This window comes from Gadus macrocephalus, chromosome 19 (genome assembly GCF_031168955.1).
Source record: "Gadus macrocephalus chromosome 19, ASM3116895v1".
NCBI lineage: Eukaryota > Metazoa > Chordata > Actinopteri > Gadiformes > Gadidae > Gadus > Gadus macrocephalus.
Genome location: NC_082400.1, coordinates 7,280,455 through 7,304,556, shown reverse-complemented (window position 1 = coordinate 7,304,556; position 24,102 = coordinate 7,280,455). Strand labels below are relative to the sequence as shown.

At 44.7% G+C, this 24,102-nt stretch overlaps 4 protein-coding genes across 7 annotated transcripts in view; all 4 read left to right on the top strand.

Annotated features, from left to right (window-relative positions):
• The first annotated feature begins 36 nt into the window (after positions 1-36).
• On the top strand, positions 37-4,573 carry LOC132447431 (sodium-dependent organic anion transporter-like). 2 transcript variants are annotated; one of them, XM_060038217.1, is made up of 6 exons: positions 37-722; positions 1,181-1,299; positions 1,554-1,642; positions 1,786-1,961; positions 2,353-2,510; positions 3,090-4,573. In XM_060038217.1, exons 1-6 carry the CDS (start codon positions 319-321, stop codon positions 3,371-3,373), a joined length of 1,230 nt encoding a protein of 409 aa, XP_059894200.1. In that variant the 5' UTR covers positions 37-318; the 3' UTR covers positions 3,374-4,573. The 2 variants fall into 2 exon arrangements, with proteins under 2 accessions (XP_059894200.1, XP_059894201.1); XM_060038218.1 differs by having other exon boundaries at positions 2,353-2,466; positions 3,090-3,283.
• Positions 3,649-9,377, top strand: LOC132447440 (transmembrane protein 144-like). The gene is made up of 11 exons (XM_060038230.1): positions 3,649-3,946; positions 4,977-5,162; positions 5,552-5,674; positions 6,386-6,485; positions 6,574-6,654; positions 7,221-7,760; positions 7,870-7,988; positions 8,227-8,343; positions 8,441-8,538; positions 8,864-8,917; positions 9,001-9,377. Exons 1-6 carry the CDS (start codon positions 3,649-3,651, stop codon positions 7,339-7,341), a joined length of 909 nt encoding a protein of 302 aa, XP_059894213.1. The 3' UTR covers positions 7,342-7,760; positions 7,870-7,988; positions 8,227-8,343; positions 8,441-8,538; positions 8,864-8,917; positions 9,001-9,377.
• Positions 9,378-10,882: 1,505 nt separating this feature from the next.
• On the top strand, positions 10,883-21,933 carry klhl8 (kelch-like family member 8). Of its 3 annotated transcripts, none has more exons than XR_009523077.1 (12): positions 10,883-10,987; positions 11,398-11,624; positions 12,078-12,139; positions 12,826-12,991; positions 14,257-14,577; positions 15,335-15,521; positions 15,943-16,086; positions 16,757-16,868; positions 17,259-17,427; positions 18,107-18,266; positions 18,475-18,694; positions 18,730-19,549. XR_009523077.1 is itself a non-coding variant. In XM_060038196.1 (12 exons), the coding sequence occupies exons 2-12, from the start codon at positions 11,418-11,420 to the stop codon at positions 20,400-20,402; spliced, it is 1,854 nt and encodes a 617-aa protein (XP_059894179.1). In that variant the 5' UTR covers positions 10,885-10,987; positions 11,398-11,417; the 3' UTR covers positions 20,403-21,933. The 3 variants fall into 3 exon arrangements, 2 of the variants coding, with proteins under 2 accessions (XP_059894180.1, XP_059894179.1); XM_060038196.1 differs by lacking the exons at positions 18,475-18,694; positions 18,730-19,549 and adding exons at positions 19,567-19,768; positions 20,279-21,933 and having other exon boundaries at positions 10,885-10,987; XM_060038197.1 differs by having other exon boundaries at positions 18,475-19,549.
• Positions 21,934-22,080: 147 nt separating this feature from the next.
• Positions 22,081-24,102, top strand: part of LOC132447401 (macrophage mannose receptor 1) — a 40,113-nt gene continuing 38,091 nt past the window's right edge. Inside the window, exon 1 of the mRNA XM_060038115.1 lies at positions 22,081-22,872. Coding sequence (XP_059894098.1) covers positions 22,830-22,872 — 43 coding nt within the window. The 5' untranslated portion in view covers positions 22,081-22,829. The remainder of the gene's footprint in view (positions 22,873-24,102) is intronic.

Genomic DNA, 24,102 nt, shown 5'->3' with positions numbered 1-24,102 from the left:
ATATTTATTTACAACCAGCTATAATTGAGCTTTCAGCAAAAAAAAAAGTACAGCAAAGCTAAGCCCTCAAACCGAACCCCTTTGCTGGCTCTTTCGGGCCCCAAGTGGCAAAAAAGAAAAGCTTAAGATCTTAATCCGCTCCGTGTCCAGTAGCAACACACATTCCTTACAGCAGTTCGCTCCATCATCGACCAATCGTAACGCATACAGCTTTGAAGATGTACGGGAGGGCCGAGGCGTGTTCAGCCATAAAGCAGACTGGACCCAAGCCCGGAGCCGCTCACCTCTCCACTGGAGATCACCTTCCACTTTGGGATCATGGCGGACAACTACAACCACAACACCACCAGCCCCACCGGAACACCCGACCCGTTCGCCACCTCCGATGCCTCCCCCGCCCCGGGGAACGGATCCCTAGACGGGGACCCAGGCCTCCAGACGGTCCTGGGGGCGGTCCTGACCGCCATGCTGGGCGTGGTGGTGTTCTCCCTGGGCTGCAGCGTGGAGGCGTCCAGGCTGTGGGCCCACCTGCGCCGGCCCTGGGGCGTGCTGGTGGGGCTGGGCTGCCAGTTCGGGCTGATGCCCCTCACGGCGTACCTGCTGGCCTCGGGCCTGGGCGTGCAGCCACTGCAGGCGGTGGCCGTCCTGGTGATGGGCTGCTGCCCTGGGGGGGTCATCTCCAACATCGTCACGTACTGGCTGGATGGAGACATGGACCTCAGGTTGTGTGTGTGTGTGTGTGTGTGTGTGTGTGTGTGTGTGTGTGTGTGTGTGTGTGTGTGTGTGTGTGTGTGTGTGTGTGTGTGTGTGTGTGTGTGTGTGTGTGTGTGTGTGTGTGTGTGTGTGTGTGTGTGTGTGTGTGTGGTTTGTAGAAACAATTACTATATATATAAAAAAATTAAATGATGTATTGTTTCATTACATTGTCTTGAATCATGTCTTTAAGTAATGGATTCATGAAGGGGGCAGAGGGCTATACTGGTGTATCAGGTTGTTCCACAAATGTTCTGGGTCCAATCACAAGTTTTGGGCGAAAATGTGTTTTGGATTCAAGCACATCTGCCCTTTATCTAAATATCTCAAGGAATGATCAAAGCAGGGGAATCGGTCCAACTCGCATCATAGTAATTAAATGCACATCAAAGTGATCAACCCTCAATGATTTCCAAATGTTTTCCAGTATCACCATGACAGCCTGTTCCACCACACTGGCCTTGGGGCTGATGCCGCTGTGTCTGTACGGGTACACGCACGTCTGGGAGGTGACCACACACATCAAGATCCCCTACTCTAATATGGGTACAGCTCTCTCGATATGCGCACTGACGAGTCCTTCTCCTGCTGGAGGTTTCCAATGTTGCTGTCTGTGTGTTTTGTGTACTATCTGTTAACTATTATTAGTAGAGATTCTGTTATAAGTGCAATACTTGTTTTGGATCCTCTTTCTTATGAATTAACGTACAACAGAAAAAAGTTAAATACATATTTATAAATTAATCTAGTCATGGACTTATGCCCATGGCGATATTGAGCTGATGTTTTCCGTGTCAAAGGGTTGACTCTTCTCACCCTGGTTGTACCCGTGGCGGGTGGTGTGGCTGTAAACTACAAATGGCCTAAAGTTGCTAAATGTATCCTGAAGGTATTTCATTTTGTGTTCCCTTTTATTGGGACATTAAATTGACCTTCCAATATAAATGTCATAATGCAATGATCACTAAGATGTAATATGCTGAAGGAATGATTGACATGTGATGTGTCCAATGAGGTGGGTTTGTGTGATAGGTGGGCTCTGTGGTTGGCAGCGTGATGTTACTGGTGGTGGGCGTGGCCAGTGCGCTTCTGTATCCTGGATCCTGGCAAACTGACGGCTCGCTCGTCGTCATAGCCGCCGTCTTCCCTCTGATTGGCTACACTGCCGGCTTCCTCATAGCAGTCATCTGCAGGCAGCCATGGCAGAGGTAAAAGCATCTAAACTTTTTCCTAGTAAGTCAACACGCACTATTATTCAAAGTGACCTACCGTGAACTCCTTCGAGACACCCCGAACAAGGTAGGGGTCAAGGGATCTGAGTCAACGATGCTCAAAGGGAGGTTGTGGATATTGGGTATCGGACCCACAACCTCTCAGCTGGTAGACCAACTCCCCCTCACCACTACACTACCCCCCCCCCCCCCCCCCCCCCCTGGTCGTAGTAGTAAACAAAATCAGCAGGATTCCTTCAGGACCAACGCCTTATGTTTAATCCCCCCCCCCGCCCCCCACAGAGAGCAGCATGTAAAGCTATATTAACCGGGGACCTCGGGTTGGTGAACTGCATGGCGCGCACTCACGCACGCTGATGATTGTTAGATGCCGGACCATCGCCATGGAGACGGGAGCCCAGAACGTCCAGATCAGCTCCACAGTGCTGCAGCTGTCCTTCCCTCCGGAGCAGCTGGTGGTCATGTTCACCTTCCCCCTGATGTACGGCTGCTCCCAGCTGCTCCACGGCCTTCTGCTGGTCTCAGGTGGGCTGCAGGGCGCCCGAACCTGACCTTTCATTCACTCATTTTCTCATCTATCCAAAGCCACCTCAAGGGAAGCTGATCACAACCCAGGCGACCAGAAAAGTGCATATAAAATACAAAACAAATGTAATTGGTGGTAGTGCACTGTCCAATGTGTAGAGTGCTTTCTATATTCCATCCCAGCAAAGTGTTTTGTAAATGTTGCTATTCCAGAGCTAATGGTGCACAAGTCCCAGTTTGGGAGATGTTCCACCGTCAACCCGTCAATGCTTCTCACATGAGACGAGTAAATAGAATGTAAACATTGGGAATCTGCCCCCCCCGTAAACACATTGTCTTAAAGTGTGGTACAGGGCTGACACATGAAGAATTGTTCTACTTCAGGCCATCGATCATTGATTAATCCATTTTTTATCTCCGGAGCAATTGGCAGTTTGAAATGATGTCTTCTTCTTGTTGACATAGTTCACATAGTCTAGAGAATGTCCTTTTTCTCAAACCAAATCGCAAAAAGAGATACCTGTGTTCCAGTTTACTGAACAACTTAAGTGAGCAAAGGTTGCTTTGAATTGTTTACAGTCTACCAGCTTTGGAAGCACGTCCATCTGTGGAGATCTGGGGAAGTCGCTGCTGGTGAGGAACTAGGGACAATTCCCAACAGCAGAGAAAATCTGGACGTCGCCGACCACACCAGGGAACATCTGGATGATGTCATCAACCCTGCACGCGCGGAGACTAACTCAGCGTTTGAAGATGACACCCATGGGCGTGACGGCCCCTCACCTCAGTCAGACCTGTACCCCGAGCAGAATGTCAACACTAAATCCGTGGCCATTACGACTCATATTCAAGACAATATGTAGGCCATGTGATCGAACTTCTAAGAACTATAGAATTATAATAATTGTTATTATATTTTATATCTCGATACGTGTTGTCATTTATTACCTTAATTTGATTTACTTGTTCATTAAAATACTTGACAGCTAATCATTTGAAAAGTATGTAAAATGTAGGGAGATTTTACTTCTTTTTTTTTTATGATCAATCATATATATTTTTATGAAAACAAACTAATTATATTCTTACTATTCTAACTGACCTTTTATTTTTAATAAATCCTTCCATATGTGGTTCAATGTCTTGCATAATGACCTCTGTATTGATTAGCCACTCAGAGCAGGGCAGGACAGAGCAGAGGCCGAACATTGGACGCTGCAAACCAATTAAAGATCTCCACCCAGTAAAGTCCGCTAGACCTTTGGCCCCAGGAGATGTCTTGTCATTACACCAGGACCTCCTTGGGGTAGGACCTAGGGAAACCACACAGGAAGAACAGCAGGGGAGGACAGGCAGCATGCATTTGAGAATCATTCTTGTGGCCACCAGCTTAGTTTTTGCCTTTGTGAATGTTTCAAGAGCCCAGCTAGGGAAGTGTGAGTATAGCGATGTGTCCAATTCTGTGTCTCTCTTCGTCGCTAATTTGTTTGGGTATTTGAAAAAAAAAAAAAAAAAAAATTGATATACATATGTTTGTCAGTGGCAAATCAGAAGAGCAAAGTGTGTGATTTTAAGAGACCATATACACACCTGATTGACATCAGGTATGCTCTGAAGTACAGTTTCTGACACTGCACATTTCTACCCAGGTCATTGGGTAGAAATGTAACCTTTATTGCAAGGTTTAAATGACATGACCCATGGATATACTGAGAGGAAAACTCGTAAAATCATAGAGCCCCATCCACAAAGGTTGAAAAAAGGTTTGACTAGGTGGAGAGATAAAGTCACATTTTTCATACTTCAATGTATATATTTTATTTATGTGTACTTTGCTAGAGGGGTTACTAGGGTTGTATTTTTGTTTTGATACTCGTTTGACCCTTTCAGTGGCTGCACTAATCCTATTCGGAAAGCGTTATCTCAGTGAAGTGATTTAGACATTTGTAAACAAAGGTTGTCTGCATTAGTAAGCATTAGTAATCCCAGCTACTCGTTATCAATACAATGTATATTAATGAACACATCAAATACATAGCAGAGACTTTAACCAAATAAATGAACATTTTAAATTTAAATATAGGGGTAGAGCATCTTGCTCATGGACGCCAAAACTGTGGCGGGCTCTAACTCACAACCGAAACAAACCCCCTTTTCCCCCAAAATAATCATCTCTCTCTCTCTCTCTCTCTCTCTCTCTCTCTCTCTCTCTCTCTCTCTCTCTCTCTCTCTCTCTCTCTCTCTCTCTCTCTCTCTCTCTCTCTCTCTCTCTCTCTCTCTCTCTCTCTCTCTCTCTCTCTCTCTCTCTCTCTCTCTCTCTCTCTCTCTCTCACTCACTCACTCACTCACTCTCTCGTTCTCTCACTCTCTCTCACTCTCTCTCTCTCTCTCTCTCTCTCTCTCTCTCTCTCTCTCTCACTCTCTCTCTCTCTCTCTCTCTCTCTCTCTCTCTCTCTCTGGTTGCAGCCGGGGCCGGTCCTGATTTGGGGGCCACTGGGTTGTGGGAGGGCTCGGCTCCCAACAACTCGGCTCCCATCAGTAACAGCTCCTCCCCGTCCAGGGGGGTCCTCCCGGGGTTCTGCTACCTGGGAGTGTCCGTCCTGGGCTTCGGCTCCTCCATGGTACCCGTACGAAGCCGGGACGTTGGCGACGGTAAAGCCCTGTGGATTATTGATACTACTGCCACTATTGTCTCTGACTATTATTTTGTTTTTTTATCATATTTCTTTACTTTTGTGTACCTTTGTACGGTGTCGGGAAAGGTGCCTTCAAATTAAATTCTTATTATTATACTCCTTTGTCGTTTAAGTAACTCAATTTCTACAGATGACAATTAATCCTCCCATTTTTCTTTTAGGAAGACAGAGCAAAGGCTAGTTTTAAAAATGTTAAACTAGACAAAGAACAGTTTTTCCGTAATGTACAGAAAACTCATAACTTAATATTTTTTAAGTCACAGCTCCAACAGGTGTTTATATTTCCATTACTATATTGTGTGTGTGCGTGTGCGTGCGTGCGTGCGTGCGTGCGGTTTGTTTTAGGTTTTTTCTACCAGCTGATTTTCTGCGGCACCATGGCCCTCGAGGCTCTCTTTGCCTTCGTGATCCGAGGCTTTCCAGAGGTCCGGGCCCTGGGCCTTCTGGCAGGCTTCCTGTATAGCTTGGGTATTTATTTCCCCTTGAGGAATAACTCTCAGCATATATCCCAGCTGACAGCGGCATGATATCTTTGTTGGCTGTTTTGTCATAATAACAATATAATAGGACTTATTGCTGCGTCACCCACACCTCCATTTTGGAAGCAGAGGCTCCTTTGACGTTAGTCATTTGCTATTAGTAATAGCTTCATATTAATTGTTTAGCATTAAACATTAAATTAATCGTAATTATGGGATGACTTTGTGCTTGAAACTGCCGCAGTGTTTCTCTTGCTAGACGTAGCAAAACGTCCTTAGTCTAGGTTACTGAACATTTAGGAGTCCACAAAACATCCCGTGATGCATTCTGAAGTCCTATTGGTGCCTGCTTTGTCGTCATAACCATTTGCCGTCTGATTGGCGACATATTAAGATCATAACTTGTTGCAAGATAACATGGGGTATAAGCTATACCCCATCATCTCTTCAATCCTGGCCTTTTTTACTCATTATCTCGTCATTACCAACTTGTTTTGTCTTAATAACAAATTAATGATGTTATCTTGTAACAAGTTCTGATCTTGCTATGTTGTCAATCCAATATGATTATGCCGATGAGGCAGGCCCCAAAATATTATACCACTAATTGCAGTTCTCCTCTTCCATAGTAATCTTTATTATGCTTTTTGCATATTTTTGTTAATGTTCTGTGTTATTATTTAAATCATGTGTCTCCCAGGGAATTTGGCCACTGTGCCCATCATTAAGACCATTGGACTTGGTCTGGGCACCCTGATCTGGTCCATTTTCTCTCTGCTCATTGCGTGGGCCACGGCCAGGTATACAAACTCACTGCTTTGGTTTGGTTCATCTATGTTCCTTTGCCTGAGATGACTGAATACCAACCACACTCTACTCACTGTCTAGATTTGGCTGGTTTGGGATTGACCCACAAGACGTGCCTAATCCTACCCTCAACTATATTGGAACTGGATTCACAGCAATGAGGTTATGTCTATTGAGAAATCAAGTTTATTTTTATATTTATTTATTTAAATCAAAATAAAGATTTCATATAGCTCCTAACAGCTTAAAGTTGTAATTCATAACATTTTAACTAGCTCGCTGCTTAAAATTACAGGGACATATCTGTAGTCAATGCTGATTTATACTGTTTTCTATTGTTTTCAATAAAATCTCATCCTATGACCATTCCCGAAAATAAAACATCCTGGCCTGCCCAAACCTCTTTGTTGACAAGAATGCTACTTTCAACCATCCCCAAACCCCACTCAGGCCGACCACACCGCCGAACCATGCTGGGTTGACCATTTCATAGCCAATAAGAGGTTATTGTGGTTAATAACGCTGCTGTTTCGTTTTTTTAATTCTGAAATTCTCCCGTTCAAAACTGGGAGGGGCTCAATCTTACACATTTCGACTTGAATAGTTAACTTAGAATCCAACAGACTGTTCATTTTGTATGTAAATAACATGCGTTAATTAATTTCAGGTCATCTTTCATGTCCCTGTGGTTTTACTCACTTCAATTTCCAATGACCTTTGTTTTTCAGTCCCCTGATACTCTTCTTCCTCAAGACGGACGACAGGCCGGAGGAGGAGGACAACGAAAGGCAGCCGCTTCTGCAGCGAGGCAACCTAGTACAGGTTGGACGTGGATCCCGCTTCATTTAATATATTTAATAGTCCCCTGCTGTAATCCCACATCAACCTGATGAGTAATGCAAGAACCAAAAGAAGGGACATGTTAATCTGGTCAAATTTATAATCATGGCAATGCACGTCATCACAAATAGATGATTTACTGTGTGCAACTGTCAGGATGTTTGTCCTGAAGCTGATGTTTCGCTAGGTATTAAGAATGATTGAGTTTAGGTGCTGGTGAAGTTTAACCAAGTTTATTTCCCATGAAATATTGTGAAATATATTTAAAAAGTATATTTAAAATGAAAAATAATAGTTTGTCACTATAACAATTGCATCACCAAAATACATACGGGTAATAATAACCACTTCTGTCTCTAGCTTGGCCCTGAAGATACCCTGAAGATCAGCTTATTTGATAGTCTCAGTCACCCGACCAAAAGGATCCTGTAGGTTTTCAACATGATCACTCTCCATTCAATCATCATGATTATTAATAAGGTCCTGCAGATATGCATTGTCTCACTAATCACATGCACGCAATCTTATTTCTCAAAGGGGTACCGTACTTGCTGTCTGTTCAGGAATCTGCTATGGGTGTTCGTACACACCCATCTTATACATAAAGGACAATTCCTTGAAGAACCACACGCACTTCCGCGGTGCAAGTCAGTTTGGTATGGTCAACAAAAAAGAATTAAACCTGCACTATGTCATTTTTTTTTATGGCCACGTTTTATCCTTGAGAAATCATTTCACTCAAAAAAAATGTTTGCACACCCACTCGCAAATACACGAACAAATACAAATCACTTGCACTATGAAGCAAAACGTACATAGTGCAGATTTAATTATTAGCTTGGATACATAGACGAATGATGGTGACAATTGTAATGATTTTGTTCTTTATTTCAGACCTGGACTATCTTTTTCCACATATGGTTGGGATTAATGCACTGACCACAGTGGTTTTCTTCGGATATTGCTTTGTTCTGAAAAATAGGCCTCAGTTACCAAACTGTGTGGTACCCGGTGAGTGATGACGGTTTTGACAAAATCATATCAACTATTTTTCAAATCTGTTTAAATTACATCATCCCCCTTAATGTATACATTACTGTTATCACAGCTTTCCTCGGTGGATCCCTTCATTTTGTTTCCTACTTCGCCTTCTTTGAAGCTTGCTATTACCTGGGAACGATCATCACATACCCAATTGGCTGCACAGTATGTTTGCAAAAATTTCATTTTTCCAGTCTTTAAGTCTTCATGCATTTGATCTATAGGCCAATGCAAAAAAGCACACATTTTTTTCTCACAAACTTTTGTGTCTCCATATTTAGAAACGAAGTCTATGGCAGTGTTAGTTTTTGCGTTAAAAGTTCTTGTAAAATAATATAATTATAAAATATTTTAATTTCTCTATCAATTTTAATATTGATATTGAGCCGGTCATGTTTGTTAGGATGATTAATATGATGACCAAACTGGTTGTCCAGTCTTTGGAGTTATGTTTATTTGAATTTGCATAATCTTTGTTTGATTTTTTTAGGGTCCAGCATTGATATCTCTTCTATGGAGTGTATTTTACTTTAAAGAACTAAGAGTGAGTATGAATTGACACACCTAAGGCATAAGCATAGTTTATTTTGAGTACAATTTTGATTTTATTCTTTTTTTTTTATTCAGGGTTTGAGAAATATCCTTATCCTGGCAGCTGTGATCGTCACTGTTGTATGCGGAGTCACTTTGATTACTTTGTCAAAGATTGACCCCTGAGATCAACATCATGCCCTGTTGTTTTAACAACTGTCTACGGATAATCTCTCGGTCGTTTAATGGCTAAATACGTTATGATTCTGTGCATCGGAACTGCCTTTGCATCAACGACATGGTCTGAAAAATATGTACAGGTCAACACCCAAGAACGTCTCTTTAAAACTGCAATACCAAGAAGGAACTACAATACCCAGAGGACATTGCAAACAACACCCGCACGTCTGCAAAAGGCTGCCGTCTCGTTGATACACAAACGAATGGATCTAAATTAAAGTTGTGACATTTTATTCATGGCTGCCAGATGAGGTAATTTAAAAACTATTTTTGCAACTCCCTGAATGATGTGATGATATGGCGACTGTCGTTGTAAGTGATTGTTTTGAATGTACAGAATGATTTATTTTGGGGCATTTGCACTAAAGAGTTATGGTAGTCTAGCTAGCATTAGCAGCGCTACTGCTGCTAGCTGGCCGGCTGGACGTGGGTGAGAGCGTCTTTAAAACAACATTTAAGACGGATCCCAGCCTACATCAAACACTACATTCACTGACCTATGTAACACACGATGGAGTAGTTCTTCAAAATCCACACATCCTCATAGATTTTACATTTCTATCCAAGATAACTGCTTAGACTGTGTTGTTTACTTAAAATGCTGGATGAGAATCCATCAGGTTATCCTTGACTTCTACTTTCAGTAGTGAATCATTGTTTGTTATGAAACGTTATCCAGTTTCCAAGCTATGGTTATGCCCTGTGTTGCCTTGGATTGAACCTTAAGTTCTTTCAGGCCATGTAACTGATGGCTCTAATGTAGTTCACCATAACACCAGCCTTCATTCAAATAGCCTGGACGTCAACTCAAAGGGTGTGGTTGGTTTAAACTGAAATTACTAATATAACGTAGATAAGCTAGGCATTATAAGCCTGGAAGAATTATGAATATATTGCAATAAGTGATTTGCAATGCTATTGGACCAGGATAGATATGGTATTTGATAGTACTGTATCAGACTTTAAATATGCTATAATATCAGTCTATTTTTCTAAATCTAATATTGTGATTGTTGTATATTATGTATCATATTATACAACAATCTTGTGGTTTGTCTAACTTGTATCACTTTGGACTCGAGTGTGTGTATATAACAATGCTTTTTATAACCCTTCCATTTATCTTGTATCATGTTATCACAGAGGTTAATGTAATTGTGTTGATTATTGCCTGCTCTGATGATAAACCACCTCTAATAAAACACAACACAAACTGACCAATACAACCATGGGACAGGAATTCGTGTCTGTTGAAAAGGCATTGATGTTGTTAGATTGGTGGCTGAAATAATAAACGATGACGTTGTTTGCCGTGTCTCCCATGTTCATCTCAGCTTCAGCGTCTAGGTGTTTATAATACATAGCACAGAAGCAAACAGATTAGCAAGCAAGATCATGTTCGACAGCATTGTTCACGGTCTGTTTTTGACTATACTGATACACGGGTGTTCCTACCCCGTTCACTAAACTTCTAATATTGCCCTTTAATATATATTTTGGGTGTTTTCATGATTTCTCTGTCCAAATAGATTTAGACTATAATTGTACATCGTGAAATACTATTTCCAGGTGCTTGAAATCTAACTTCCACCCGTGTGTTTCACAGAGCTATCCGTCAGTTACCCAGTATAGCTGAGTGGACTAATGATGAGGGGTGGGAACACTCAGTCTATTGAGGGGCATCGCTGGCAGTGAGCGCACAGCGTCATCCTCATCTGTTAGATGTGGGTAGGCGGGGGGGGGGAGCTCATTAGCCATCTGCTGCCTGTGCCGTGGTTCTTCAGAAACGCTCCAATCTATTGCAGAAGACGTATCCCACCACCACTGTATCGGAAAAGAGAAGGTAGTGTATTCTGTGGATCTTCGGTAGCGCTTTTAGACAGTGGGCGTAAAATCCACCTGGCTGTTATTTATTTAACATGGACCGCTGAAGGGTGAAAAAGAGAAGTGACACTAAAGAGGTGGGTGCCGGCTGCAAGGCTGGCCAAACTTGTAAAGCTGGTAAACTACCCCCAGCACTTTACTGTGTTTCGAGTTATTTACTTTAGAGCTTTGTCTGTGTGTGTGTGTTCTCTTTGCATCTACGTGTGTGGCCTCCTTTGCACCTGTGTGCTGGCCTGACTGGGGGTTCAGTGTCCGTGGCAAAAAAAACACAAGGAGGTTCGGTCTGTCATTCACGCCCGGGACATTGCAGCTGCAAATGTCAGCACAAGGATTGACCGGATCGACTGCCCCCCCCCCCCCCCATCCCAGGTACATGCTCCTGTAGACCGATGGCGCCGGGCGACGTGGTGCCGGAGCACGCCAAGCAGCCCAAGCAGCCCAAGCCCAAGGAGAAGCGGCCCGGCTCCAAGGCCCTGAAGGCGGAGTGTGATGCGGACGGCTCCTTCGTGTTCGAGGCCCACGAGGCCTGGAAGGACTTCCACAACTCCCTGCGCCACTTCTACGAAGTCGGGGAGCTCTGTGACGTCACGCTGAAGGTGACGAGAGGGGGGCTTTGGGGATCCGGTTTGCAAAGGGACCGGACCTAGGCGTGTGTTCACTGTCCTGTTGAGGGGCGGGGGGTGTTTTGGTTATTTAACGGATCTTCTCTGTGTTCGTTGAGATCTAAATCATTGATCACGACGGAGATAGTATGAAGTATATACCAATCATATTTTTTCACTTGTTGGGGATATCAAGCATGCCTCTATGTGGCAAACCATCAAATATTGGACATGTTGTTATAGGAATATCCGTACATTTTTAGATTTCTTATGGCTTATTTTCTACCAATTCATTTTTTAAACATTCTTCAAATCATCTTGCGATTGAAAAATGGTTGCTGCAATGTTATTATTGTGCTGCCATAGCTAAACTAAATGCTGAGCTCGATAATGCACTAACAACTGCTCACGTCTTGCCTATCGTCCCCCGTCCTTCCCTGTGTGAAGGTGGGCAGCAGGCTGATACCATGCCACAAGCTGGTCCTGGCCTGCGTCATCCCCTACTTCAGGTCGGTTCGCTCCTCCGTTTGTCCAGGACCTCCATTCCCCTTTTTGTTAGACTCTGTAGAATGTTTGTGTACTTTAGTGTCTCTCTGTATTCATAATTCTTGGTGTGGGGACAGGCCAGTGACTCTCCCACTGATAACAAGGTGTTATTTCCAGCAATCCTCCATTTGTTTCGAACCAAATGGCTGGTCCAAGGCTGTCTGGGACAAAGCCAAGGCCATATACCTTATCAAGGGAGAGACTGCTTCTGTTTTATTCATTATCACAGCGGGCGTTAGGGCTTCGGCTGCCACGGTTTGATGTGGTTAATAATGTACACACTCAAGGTATTTTCAGATACTATAAAAGCGTCCGCTACATGGCATATATAATGTATTATGCTGTGCTGAAAAACAACTAATTCCCCTCCAGTTTACAGGCCATGTAACAAATAAATCATAACTTTAGTTCGACCCACCAATGGTTTATCTGCAATTTCTGTAATCCATCTGACTTTCTCATTTATAGTGTTTAATTAGATTAGATTAAATCTACATCTTTTTAAATGAATACATTGACTTATTTTCCTCTTTTCCTTCACCACGCGCTTCTGGCAGCAGACCGTCCCCTCTGGGCCTGAGTGAAGCACTGACCTACTTTCCGTGCGCTGTGCCCCCCCCCCCCCCCCCTCCCCCCCCCCCCCCTCCAGGGCCATGTTCCTGTCGGAGATGGCGGAGGCCAAGCAGGAGCTGATCGAGATCAAGGACTTTGACGGGGACGCCATCCACGACCTGGTGCACTTTGCCTACTCGTCCCGGCTCATCCTGACCGTGGACAACGTCCAGCCGCTGCTGTACGCCGCCTGCATCCTCCAGGTAACGCCGCTCGGGGATCAGGGACATCTCAACGGGGAGGCTGTGGAGCTCGGTGTGAGATCGATGAGATTTTCACCTCTTTTTTGAAGCTATCGATTCGATAATCGATTCGTTAAACAAATTTCGCTCGGGTATGAATGAGACTCTCACAGAACAAATGCTTTAAATTCTACTAGGAAACCTCTAGCCCGAAAAATATGATTCTTAGCGTGAATAATTTATCCCGAAGCAGTTACATTGCTGAACTTTTTATTCAAAATGACCACACACACTACAGCAATCAACACAATATACTGCACGTTGTGTCTTAAAGGCGGCCATCCAATCTACCTCTGTTAAAGCTTTAAGCATCATAGGAAAAGGGCATGTATTACAAGATCGACCTCTGTGGCCGCTTGGTGGCTCAACAAGCTAGTGCAGTAAGCCTGTCCCTGGTAGTGACCCCGGTTCCACAGTCGAATTCGATTCCCAGAGGAAAAGAAAGGTCCCGGGGTCAATTTCCCAAATGTCCGCAGTGGAAGCGTAGCCAGGAATTGGACTTTGGATGTGCCCAGAGAGAACCAGGCGGGCCATTCCCGTCCAACACCAGCCATGCATAGTACACTCCTTTAATGCCCCCATTGACCCATCTAATACCCCCATTGACCCATCTAATACCCCCATTGACCCATTATGATGGGGTCGGCTGATTTCCACCGGGTGGCGTGCCAAAGCCCAGCTGCCCGTGTGGGCCCCGCCGCCAAGCGCACCGCCAACCCCACAGCCCCGAGCCCACCCCGTCGGCGTCCTCCAGCCCGCCCACTCCAACCACCACCTCCCTCCTTAATGACGCGCATCCGCCCATTAACATTTACATTCAGGGCACTTGGCAGACTCTGTTATCCAAAGCAACATCCATTAGGTACAGTTGTCAGAAGAAAGAGAAACGACGACAATCTACAGCCGCAGATGCACTGAGGATGTTCATAGAGAACAAGCGCTGAGCACAATTGCCAGGTTAACCCGTTGCAACAAATATAGCTAGGATAAGATGCTACAGGTTGTTTAGTGAAACATTGAAGACCCAGGACGTAGAACATACAATAAGTGCATCATTTTTAGGAGAGTAAGGCAGGAGTAGGAAGGGGTGATGGGCGGTGAGGAAGGAGGAAGGATGCAGAGTCGAGGTGAACTCTGAAACAAGTGAGTCTTGACCCTCTCCCCCCCGTCTAACCCTCCCCCCTCCTGCCTCACCCCCTCCTGCCTCCCCCCCTCCTGCCCACCAGGTGGAGCTGGTGGCGCGGGCCTGCTGTGAGTACATGAAGGCCCACTTCCACCCCACCAACTGCCTGGCGGTGCGCACCTTCGCCGAGAGCCACAACCGCGTGGACCTGATGGACATGGCGGACCGCTACGCCTGCGAGCACTTCTGCGCCGTGGTGGAGTGCGAGGACTTCCCGTGCGTGTCGCCGCAGCACCTGCGCACGCTGCTGTCGTCGGGCGAGCTCAACATCCACGCCGAGGCGCAGGTGTACAGCGCCGCCGTCAAGTGGCTGGCCGCCAACCCCCAGCACCACGAGGCCTGGCTGGACCAGATCCTGTCTCAGGTGGGGGGGGGGGGGGGGGGCTGTGTGTGTGTGTGTGTGTGTGTGTGTGTTGGAGGGGGGTTTTGGTGGTGCGGATTGGGTGGCAGCTGATTGAGGTGTGCGGGTTGGTGGTCTAGGGCTGGTGTCTATTTGTGTGTGTGTGTGTGTGTGTGCAGGTGGTGTTTTGGTGATGTGGGCTGGCAGTTGATCTGTGTGTGTGTTAGTGTTGGTGGTCTAGGGGTGGTGGGGGTCTGTGTGGTGGAGAGGGGTAAGAGTTTGTGTGTTTTGGTGATGTGGTTGGGGTGCAGTTGTGTGTGTAGATTGTGGGGTGTGTTTGTGTTAGTGTTGTCGAGTGGTGTGTGTGTGAGTCTATGGTTCTGATTGGGGGGGGGGGGGGTTGTATTGTGGGGGACGATGGGGTGTGTTCATTGTGGTGTGTGTGTGTGTATTTGTGGTAGTGATGCTGGTCTAGAGAGGTGTGTGTGTGTGTGTGTGTTGGAGCCTGATTTGAATGGACGCATCCTTGTGTGTTTGTGTGTGTGTTTGTTTTAGATGTGTGTGTGTTAGTGCTGGTGTCCGAATGTGCTTGACTTTGCGACGATAAAAAAAGTATGCATTGATTTAAGTTACGCGAGTGTGACCAAGAGAGAGCTGGCGCTCCATCTTGGTTTGATCCCAGTTGTAAACAGTCGTGCTAATAACGCATTATTAGCTCCACAACGTTTAGTTCCAGACCCCAATGATACCGGTGTGTCTGCCGGGGCCGCCCCCCCCCCAGGTGCGCCTGCCGCTGCTCCCCGTGGACTTCCTGACGGGGACGGTGGCCAAGGAGGAGATGATCAAAGGGAACCTGAGCTGCCGGGACCTGCTGGACGAGGCCAGGAACTACCACCTCCACCTCAGCAACAAGGTGGTGCCCGACTTTGAGTACTCGGTCCGCACCACGCCCAGGAAGCACACGGCAGGTGGGCCCCGCCGGGAGCACCCGTGGGCTGCTGTTCGCAGCCCGAGCGCGGTGGACAAAGCCGTCGGAAAAGAGTCCAGTTTAGTTTCTAGAATATAAAACAAGCAACTATGTTGTGTTCAGATTTGGAAGATTGCCAATTAATACATTTGTGGTGATTTATTAATCGATAATTGTCCGGCTACGCTTCATGCCTCACTTTTGAGTACCGGTACGCTGCTAATGATTGAGAAAGATATGTAAGCAAGCTAGATATTTTCCCAATATTTTAAGCTGTGGCTCAACTCGATTTTGTGGCATCAATGAACCTACTGGAGAGAGGCTGTTTCCAGCGTGTGCTGAAACGTTTTGTGTGTCAAACAGGCGGACCACCAGGCCGGCCTCACCCACTCTGTCTGCCTCCCCCCCCCCCCCCCCCCCAGGCGTCCTGTTCTGCGTGGGCGGCCGCGGCGGCTCTGGAGACCCGTTCCGCAGCATCGAGTGCTACTCCATCACCAAGAACAGCTGGTTCTTCGGGCCCGAGATGAACAGCCGAAGACGCCACGTTGGAGTCATCTCTGTCGGAGGTGAGCGCCCCGGAGAGGACCTGGTTCTTTGTGGACTCCCTCGTTCAGGAGGTCGTCCTTTAAGCGAGCGTTGGAGCAGAGTCGTACCACTTCAAGTAGTTATCGGCCGCCACAATTATGTACACAAAGCGTGAATTAGATCGATACAACAGGGCTGCACAATTTATTGCGTATAAATCAAAATAGTGATTTTAAACTCTTGAATTAACTAATCGTGAAAGTTTGCAATTCATTACAAAAGAAGGTGTGTAAAAAACATGAATGCATCTAATTTGGTATACACGTTTGTAATTTAAGTTCCAAACCGTGCCACTGCCAACTCAGCAATTGCTACAACTTTATTGTTTTTCATACACAGTAGGACTCCCCCAATAATATTTAGAGAATAGATTTTCTGTTCATCATAATGAATAATTGCAATCACAATCTTGGTCAAAGATAATCAGGATTCACTATTGTTACATAATCGTGCATCCCTAGTGATTGGTGTATTTGACTCCCAGTTAAAAAAGGGCGAGTGGGTCCAACTCTTTGACCGCAGTCTATCTGCAGGCCCCTTAGCAAAATCTTCCTCCTCCTACTCCTTCCAGAAGCGTGTGTAAAGAGACAGCCCTGTCAGGTGCATGGAGGGTTGGGTGTGGGACTGCCTAGTAACACTGTGCTCCCCCAGGGAAGGTGTACGCCGTGGGAGGTCACGACGGCAGTGAGCACCTGGGCAACATGGAGATGTTTGACCCCCTCACCAACAAGTGGATGATGATGGCCTCCATGAACACCAAGAGGTATGCTGACACCAGAGGCCTTTCCTCATGTTCCTACATCAGCGTTTTACCCACTGGAGATGGGTTTGTTGTGGATGCACATGGCATGGTTTGAAGCACAATGTTCGCTTTAATTCACTTATTTTTAGCAATAAAGCAGTTTTTAGGCATTATTTTTGAGGTGATGAAATATTAGCCTTATATTAGAATTCACAGAAAGACACGTTTATATTGCATAGCATCCAAACTTCACTGAATCCTCTGTGTATTAATAAATGGTTACTTACTATTGAAACCTCGACATTGATTGATTATAAGTTATAACCCTTATATGTAAATGGACCCATCATCGATATGTACATCTGCCGGCTTCCTCCGGCCTAATGACGCGCGTGTCATCCTGCGTTGTAGGCGGGGCATCGCGCTGGCGGCGCTGGGCGGTCCGATCTACGCCATCGGAGGCCTGGACGACAACTCGTGCTTCAACGACGTGGAGCGCTACGACATCGAGAGCGACCGCTGGAGCGCCGTGGCCCCCATGAACACGCCCCGCGGCGGGGTCGGCTCCGTGGCCCTGGGGGTAAGGATGGGCAGGAGGGGCCGGGAATCGGCCCTGGGCCTCACCGTGACGATGCTATAGATAGATATAAGGAGTGCCGAGCGGATATGGTCGGCGATACTGTAAATACTGGGATTCTGTAAATACTGCGTTATCTTTTGTGTGGCTTCATGTTTGGGTTGGACCTTGAGGCTCAGGCTCTGCGGGTCTACCGATGTGTTATTTGCAAATGAACATGGCCAGCAGAACATAGTTGATGCGACATGACTACAGGCTAATAGACTACAGCGCCCTCTGTAGGATGGTACCTTACATTACTTTCCACTAAGCAGACATCATTTGTTCTATGATGCATTGTTTTACATTTTACCTTACATTCTTTGTGTCTCTTGAGATGTAGCTACTCTTTAGCAAGAGAGTTAGGTCAAGACAGCAGAACTGCATCTCAAAAGCTATCATACATCAACACTGGCATAAATTATAATGAAAAAATTGCATTACACAATTTCTGATACAATAAATACGGTCAAATTCACTCTCTTGACTGTCAAACACACACACTTCAATCCTTCGACCCCCTGTGTGACCGAGCCAGTGTTTCATAGCCCCCAAACCCAGGGGCACCACTGATTGGTCCTCATGTTTCCTATTCACCAATCAACAACCCCCTTGAACTCTACCCCGCGCGTGTGATTGGCAGAGCCACGTGTACGCAGTGGGGGGCAACGACGGGGTGGCGTCCCTGTCCAGCGTGGAGCGCTTCGACCCCCACCTCAACAAGTGGACGGAGGTGACGGAGATGGGCCAGCGGAGGGCCGGCAACGGCGTCAGCAAGCTCAACGGGTGTCTGTATGTCGTCGGTGAGAGACCCCCCCCCACCGTGCACCACCTACTTCCTGTTGGTTCCCATAGGTTGAAATGACTTTATGATGCATAGTGTTAAGGGTGTCGACGATTGTGAGTTTTGAAGGGAGACAATGGAAAATTGTGAGATTTTGAAAGTAAACAATCTGAAAAAGTGTGTTTCTCCACCATTGAGAGCTGTTGCGTTTCACGTGTGATTGACAGGCAAGATGGATTCCCTGAACCAATAAGAGGAAAGGATGCCCTGATGGGTCAGACATGAGGCGGGATCAGTCTGGTATCAGAGTTGGCTGACGTAGAGGCAGGCTTGCAGTCGGAGCAGATATTACACAGAGCATTTTAATCAGTAACAACTGACGAACGGTTATGGCATTTCTAAGACATCTCACTCCATCCAGAAACCTGCTTTGAGCAGAGGTAATTCGTTAACAATATTTACACACAAGTTTTTGTGAAAAGGGGGTTCACATTACAAACTGCATAGTGAAACAGTTTTCACTATGTATTCTCACGCAATACACTGTGTATATCCGCAGGCGTATGTGTGTTTATTGCACGGTTGGAATTGTTGATTTTATGATGGTTGGTCTGAGGTTGGCGGTCAGTGAGTTCATGGGGAGGGATCTGTGTTTTCATTGGTCTTTAAGTTCTCTCAACCGGACACTGATCCCTGGACCCAGCTGGGTCACATGCCTCCTCACACCTTCCCCTGTAATCACCCTGTAGGTTCATCTTATTTTGAACTACAAAGGGACAACTTTATGTTTTGTAATGCACTTAAGTTACTGATTAAATGTTAAACACCGACAATGCACTATTTCTTTATGGTGCTGCTTGGATTTGATGATTATGCATTTTGAATCTTTTTAGTGATAGATTAGTTTAGCTGTATTGCTATTGGTTCTGGAAGTCTTCAAATCCTCTAACGCCTACAAATAACTCCTTCAGTGCTCTAGCCTGATGATGATTATTATAGTTCCTATCTGGTCATAATCATTCTATGCTAGTCTGTTTGATGCTCCAGTCGATTCACATCTAGTCATTTAACAAAAAACAAAGTTAGGTAGTGTTACACACTAGATACTATAGCGCTGACAGAATACCGGTGGGGGTTATCTCTTTTGTGTAATTGTTATTAATCAAAGAGTCAGTGCCACTTGCCTACGAATTTATCTATTCACTACGTTGATGCGTCTATAAAACATCTGATTAAGACCAACAGTGGTCCCGCTGAGCCTCCTCGTTGTTGTCAAAGCATTGAACCCTTTTTTATCCCCCGATATTTTCTTGCGGCAGGCGGCTTCGATGACAACTCCCCTCTGAGCTCGGTCGAGCGGTTTGACCCGCGCTCCAACGACTGGGAGTACGTGTCGGAGCTGACCACGCCGCGGGGCGGGGTCGGCGTCTCCACGGTGATGGGCCGGGTGTTCGCCGTGGGCGGGCACAACGGCAACATCTACCTGAACACGGTGGAGGCCTTCGAGCCGCGCATGAACCGGTGAGTTGTCCGGGGGATGGTTCAGCGTCTTGGGTTAGGGCCACGTTTTTATTCATTTCTTTGTGTTACTCTGTGACCTGCGCTATGTCAATTGTTTTATCGCAGCCATCCCTTGGATGTGGTTTTCTTGCGTAAATGTTTGCTCATTTGTTGCTCTCTCCTCTTATAGTTGATTTTGTGCCATGGGGGGGATGGGTTGATTCCTTAGATACTCTCAGACTTTCAAACTGTTGAACCAGATTGATAATTGAACAGTGATGCTCAAATGAACGACGAGAAAGTGTTTGCAAATTTCTTTAGGCAGAGAGACACCATCACATTTAAAACACAGAGTTTAAAAAATATTGTAATGTGTTTTAGGAAGAACGCAATCTAACTCTTCAGCTGTGTCCAATCCATTGTGCTCAGAAAGTTATCCAATAGGTCTTTCCCATCTCCTCCTCTTCCTCCTCGTTATTCACACTACGTCCCCCTCCTCCTCATCACTCCCTCCCCCCCCCCCCCCTGCAGGTGGGAGCTGGTGGGCTCGGTGTCCCACTGCCGTGCGGGGGCTGGCGTGGCCGTCTGCCTCTCCCACATCAGCCAGATCCGAGACGTGGGCCTGGGCTCCAGCAACGTGGTCAACTGCATGTGATAGCGGGCCGGGTAAAACTCCATATCCCATGGAACCCGACGGCCACAGCGCTCGATCACACCAAGACCCCCACACTCCCATTGACTCCGAGTCAATGTCCGCATCGCCATCCCTTTGGTTTGGGTTTATCTTAGGGTTTCCTCACCGAAAAAAACACTTTGCACACAAACTTATGACATTTCTTTCGCTCCCGCAGACGGCAAAGACTTGAGTCCTGAGGAGGATTCCTTTGCAGCGTATCTTTAGGGATCTGCGGTGTCTATATTGTGTTTTATGAATGCGTTATCAATCTGAAGCCATGTCTGAAGCCTTCCTCTTTTGAGAAGGACTTCCCCTCCTGGGTCTTTCCCCGCCCGCTCGCGACCGCCCCCCCCCCCCCCCGTTCAGTGATGTGTTTATTGTGTTACCTTCTGCTTCCTTGGTTTGACCTCTTGCCAGTAAGTGTTGTTTTGTTCTTTTAATAAGGGAAAACGTTCACAGACATTAAGCGTTGCTTCCTGGACCAACTATAAGCCTGTCAGAAGAGTACAAAACTATCTCTTTAACCTTTCGTTTGACCCCTTTCTAGAGATTGCACTTATAACCCTCCCGCTCGGATCATCGACGGAGGCTCATGCTGGCGAGAACGTCACCAACACGCAGGAACAACCGATTTCAGTTAATTTTGTATTTTGTGCAGTTGTTTACGTATTCGAAATATCTTGCAAAACGAGGGACGGTCGGCCATTTTGGATCAGGGGGGGTGGATCTCTTTCTTTGTGCTCTTTTCGACAGGGCCGCCCACATCACAAGGGCCGCTACTTGTCCTGGCAACAATCGTCCCCGGGGTGCGTTGCTAGCTGCAGGGCTCAATAAAACAATCTGCAGAGGTCAATCCGAGTTGTCAGGGAATCCTAAACCTTGATTTGTTTTCTGTGTCAGGTAGCTTGACGATAGCAGGTCTGTTCGTAACCCTTTAGTCATGTAAGTGATGACATTCAAAAAAAAGAATTGAGGTGTCTCTCTGCCTAAAGATACAAGTATATTTTAATATATATTATATATATATATAGACACGCGTATATATATATAAATATATATGTTTTTTGTAGGATGAATGGGGTGTATCTTTTGTGGCGTTTGATTTGATACACTGGGTTAGCCGTAGCTAGGCACTGATCTATAGTACATGGCAAGTTTGTTCTTTTGTGGGATTTGATTCAATTGTTTTTCAATTGATTATGTATTTCCTTTTTTTTTTTTTACTATTTGTTGGAAGACTTTTGGACTATGTTTCAGGCATTTTGGATGATCCGTTTTTTGATACAGCCTGACTGAATGGGGTTATTTTGAGTTATACTGACATTCTGAGGTATTTTTTGATGGTGGTAGCATGGTGTATCTACTTGCCAATTTGTTTAAAATAAGTGTAAAAGGTTTGCTGTTCTACCTATTTGTTATTCCCATTCCTCCTTTTGGATTGCTTGAGTCTTATTACGTTAACCTATTTGATGTCATTGGTTCTAATAAATGTAAGCATTGAATAAGAGAAGTCTTTTCTCCCTTGGGAGTTCATTTTTTTTACTTGCAACTTTAAATAAAACTGTTTGAGCCCTTGAACTGTTTTTCAGGAGCTAATGGAAAATAAATATGGAGGAAAATAAATAAACTGTTTATGTTCAATGTAGATGGCCATTTAAAATGCTGAATTCAGACCATAGTAATAGATTTCAGATACATGTGATTACCCTTTCTAATCTTTCCTCTTGTGTCATTATGTTAAAGTACCACTTCACCGTAGCATTTATTTATGTTATTAGACATCTTTTTCTGGACTTTGAGTTTTGATTGTCTGAAGTTTACTTTTGATAATGAAAATTGTATTTGCCAAGATAAGAATATATATATTTTTGTATTAGTAATAAGTTTCTCTATATAGCAAACATTACTCCTTTCGGAAGTATATGTGGAGCCAAGCAAGTATTTGAATGCACTTCAAATCAAGTTCCGTTTGATATTTTCAATCAGTTTCAAATTCAAATCAAATTGTATAACGCCATTTGTAATTTTGTCTATACCTTGTTTTGCAGCTTTTCTTTGACCTTGTAATGGCCATCATTTACCAATGTTATGGTCATAAAATTGTTGTATCTTCTGACACTCCTAGCATCCCTTAAAGGATGGATCCAGTCCTTCAGTCAGCAGTCAGGTGGCCTCTCCCGTATTTACAGCAGTCAGTCTTTGGACTCTGGGAAAGAGGGAGGTTAGAAAACCAGTGTCGAAAGGACTGGATACTCATAACGCTGGTCAATTAGCAGCTCGTAGTACACCAGGCCAAGTGACTGTTCGTGAACACTTCCAAAAAGACGCATCTTGTGGGATGTGTGGGGAGAGGCTGTAAGAGCCCAACCGACAAGAACGCATCACCCTGTTGGGTGAACCTGAAGAATGCTGCTGAGAATCCTTTCCCTTTATGCCTTGCTTGCTTGTGGTAAGACTTTTATTTTGAAATGTTTTAATTTGATATGATGTCGTAGATAGTACCTGCCCCGAACAGACTGCACACAGGCTCAGGTACAGTTGGACAAAACTAATGTATGTGCAAGTGTTTTAAAGGGATTTTTAGATTTGTTTTATGTGCATTCATAATGTTGTGCACAAGTGTAATCTGTTTCTGTATAATTTGAGATATGCATTTATATAATCAGTTGGTGTTAAATACATTGTTTTTTTAAAGAACGATCTACTGAGTTTGTTGATAGTGTTATTTGCCCAAAAATGTTTCATACTTTTACAATAGATATCTATATTGCATTAACTACAGGGACTGAAAGCTTTCATTTTAAAGCATCTAGATTAGATACAATTTTAGATATTTATCTACTAGAGATTATAACAAGATTAACAAAATGTATTATTAGGAGTGTAAAAAGGAAAACTGTTCAGAACTCCATTTTAATCTCAAAAGTTGAAATGGACAGAAAGGTTATTGGCATGTAATTTAGGGGGAAAGTTTAACCATTTATTGTATCTATTCCATCATGGTTTTTTCTCTACAATTTTTTTTACGGTAAATATCGATTTCTAGCTTTTCTGCTAAGTTTATTCGCATGGAATAATGAATTGTTATGATTGAGATTGGAATTAAGGAATAGTTAAGAATCTCTCCTGCTGATCTTTGACTCCTGTAAAGTCATTAAAAATGCCCAAAACATGTGATCTTCCTGTCACGTTGTTAAAGTCAAACATTACCGCTAAAGGTTCCTCATCTTAAAGGTGTGGACGTTTTGGATTTTAAGAACCATAATGCTGCATGTTTATGATGAATATATAGATTTAATGAATGACAACTTCATTGTTAAACGACCAACCTTAAAGGTGCACACAAGCATCTATACTGTTTTACAGTCCTCGACTGAGAGTCGATTAGAACAAAAGTGTTGACCTCGGCAGCACGAATGGCACTGGATAATATAAGTAATACTACATCGAACCTTTTCAAACCAATTTTACGAAGGGCTCACCGAAGAAAAGCAGTAATAACAATGTGTTATGAATTACATGATAAAAAAGCTAAATTAAAATGTAAACAAGCAAAGAAGAGTAAAAATCCAACTGCAACAAAACATTATTTTTTGATGAGTTCAAAAAGTAAACAGGCATTTTTAATAAGGTCGTGTGTATGTATTGGTGTATGGTGGTGTAATGTTCATGGGTGGTG

Bases quoted from the DNA above. Each gene is read 5' to 3' on its own strand.
- LOC132447431 (XM_060038217.1), top strand. From the start codon at position 319: ATGGCGGACAACTACAACCACAACACCACCAGCCCCACCGGAACACCC. The intron at 1,962-2,352 runs GTAAAAGCATCT...GATGATTGTTAG, and splicing joins TGCAGGCAGCCATGGCAGAG to ATGCCGGACCATCGCCATGG. The intron at 2,511-3,089 runs GTGGGCTGCAGG...AATTGTTTACAG, and splicing joins CGGCCTTCTGCTGGTCTCAG to TCTACCAGCTTTGGAAGCAC.
- LOC132447440 (XM_060038230.1), top strand. From the start codon at position 3,649: ATGTCTTGCATAATGACCTCTGTATTGATTAGCCACTCAGAGCAGGGC. The intron at 3,947-4,976 runs GTGAGTATAGCG...CTCTGGTTGCAG, and splicing joins AAGAGCCCAGCTAGGGAAGT to CCGGGGCCGGTCCTGATTTG. The intron at 6,655-7,220 runs GTTATGTCTATT...TTTGTTTTTCAG, and splicing joins ACTGGATTCACAGCAATGAG to TCCCCTGATACTCTTCTTCC.
- klhl8 (XM_060038196.1), top strand. From the start codon at position 11,418: ATGGCGCCGGGCGACGTGGTGCCGGAGCACGCCAAGCAGCCCAAGCAG. The intron at 11,625-12,077 runs GTGACGAGAGGG...CCCTGTGTGAAG, and splicing joins TCTGTGACGTCACGCTGAAG to GTGGGCAGCAGGCTGATACC. The intron at 16,869-17,258 runs GTATGCTGACAC...CCTGCGTTGTAG, and splicing joins GCCTCCATGAACACCAAGAG to GCGGGGCATCGCGCTGGCGG.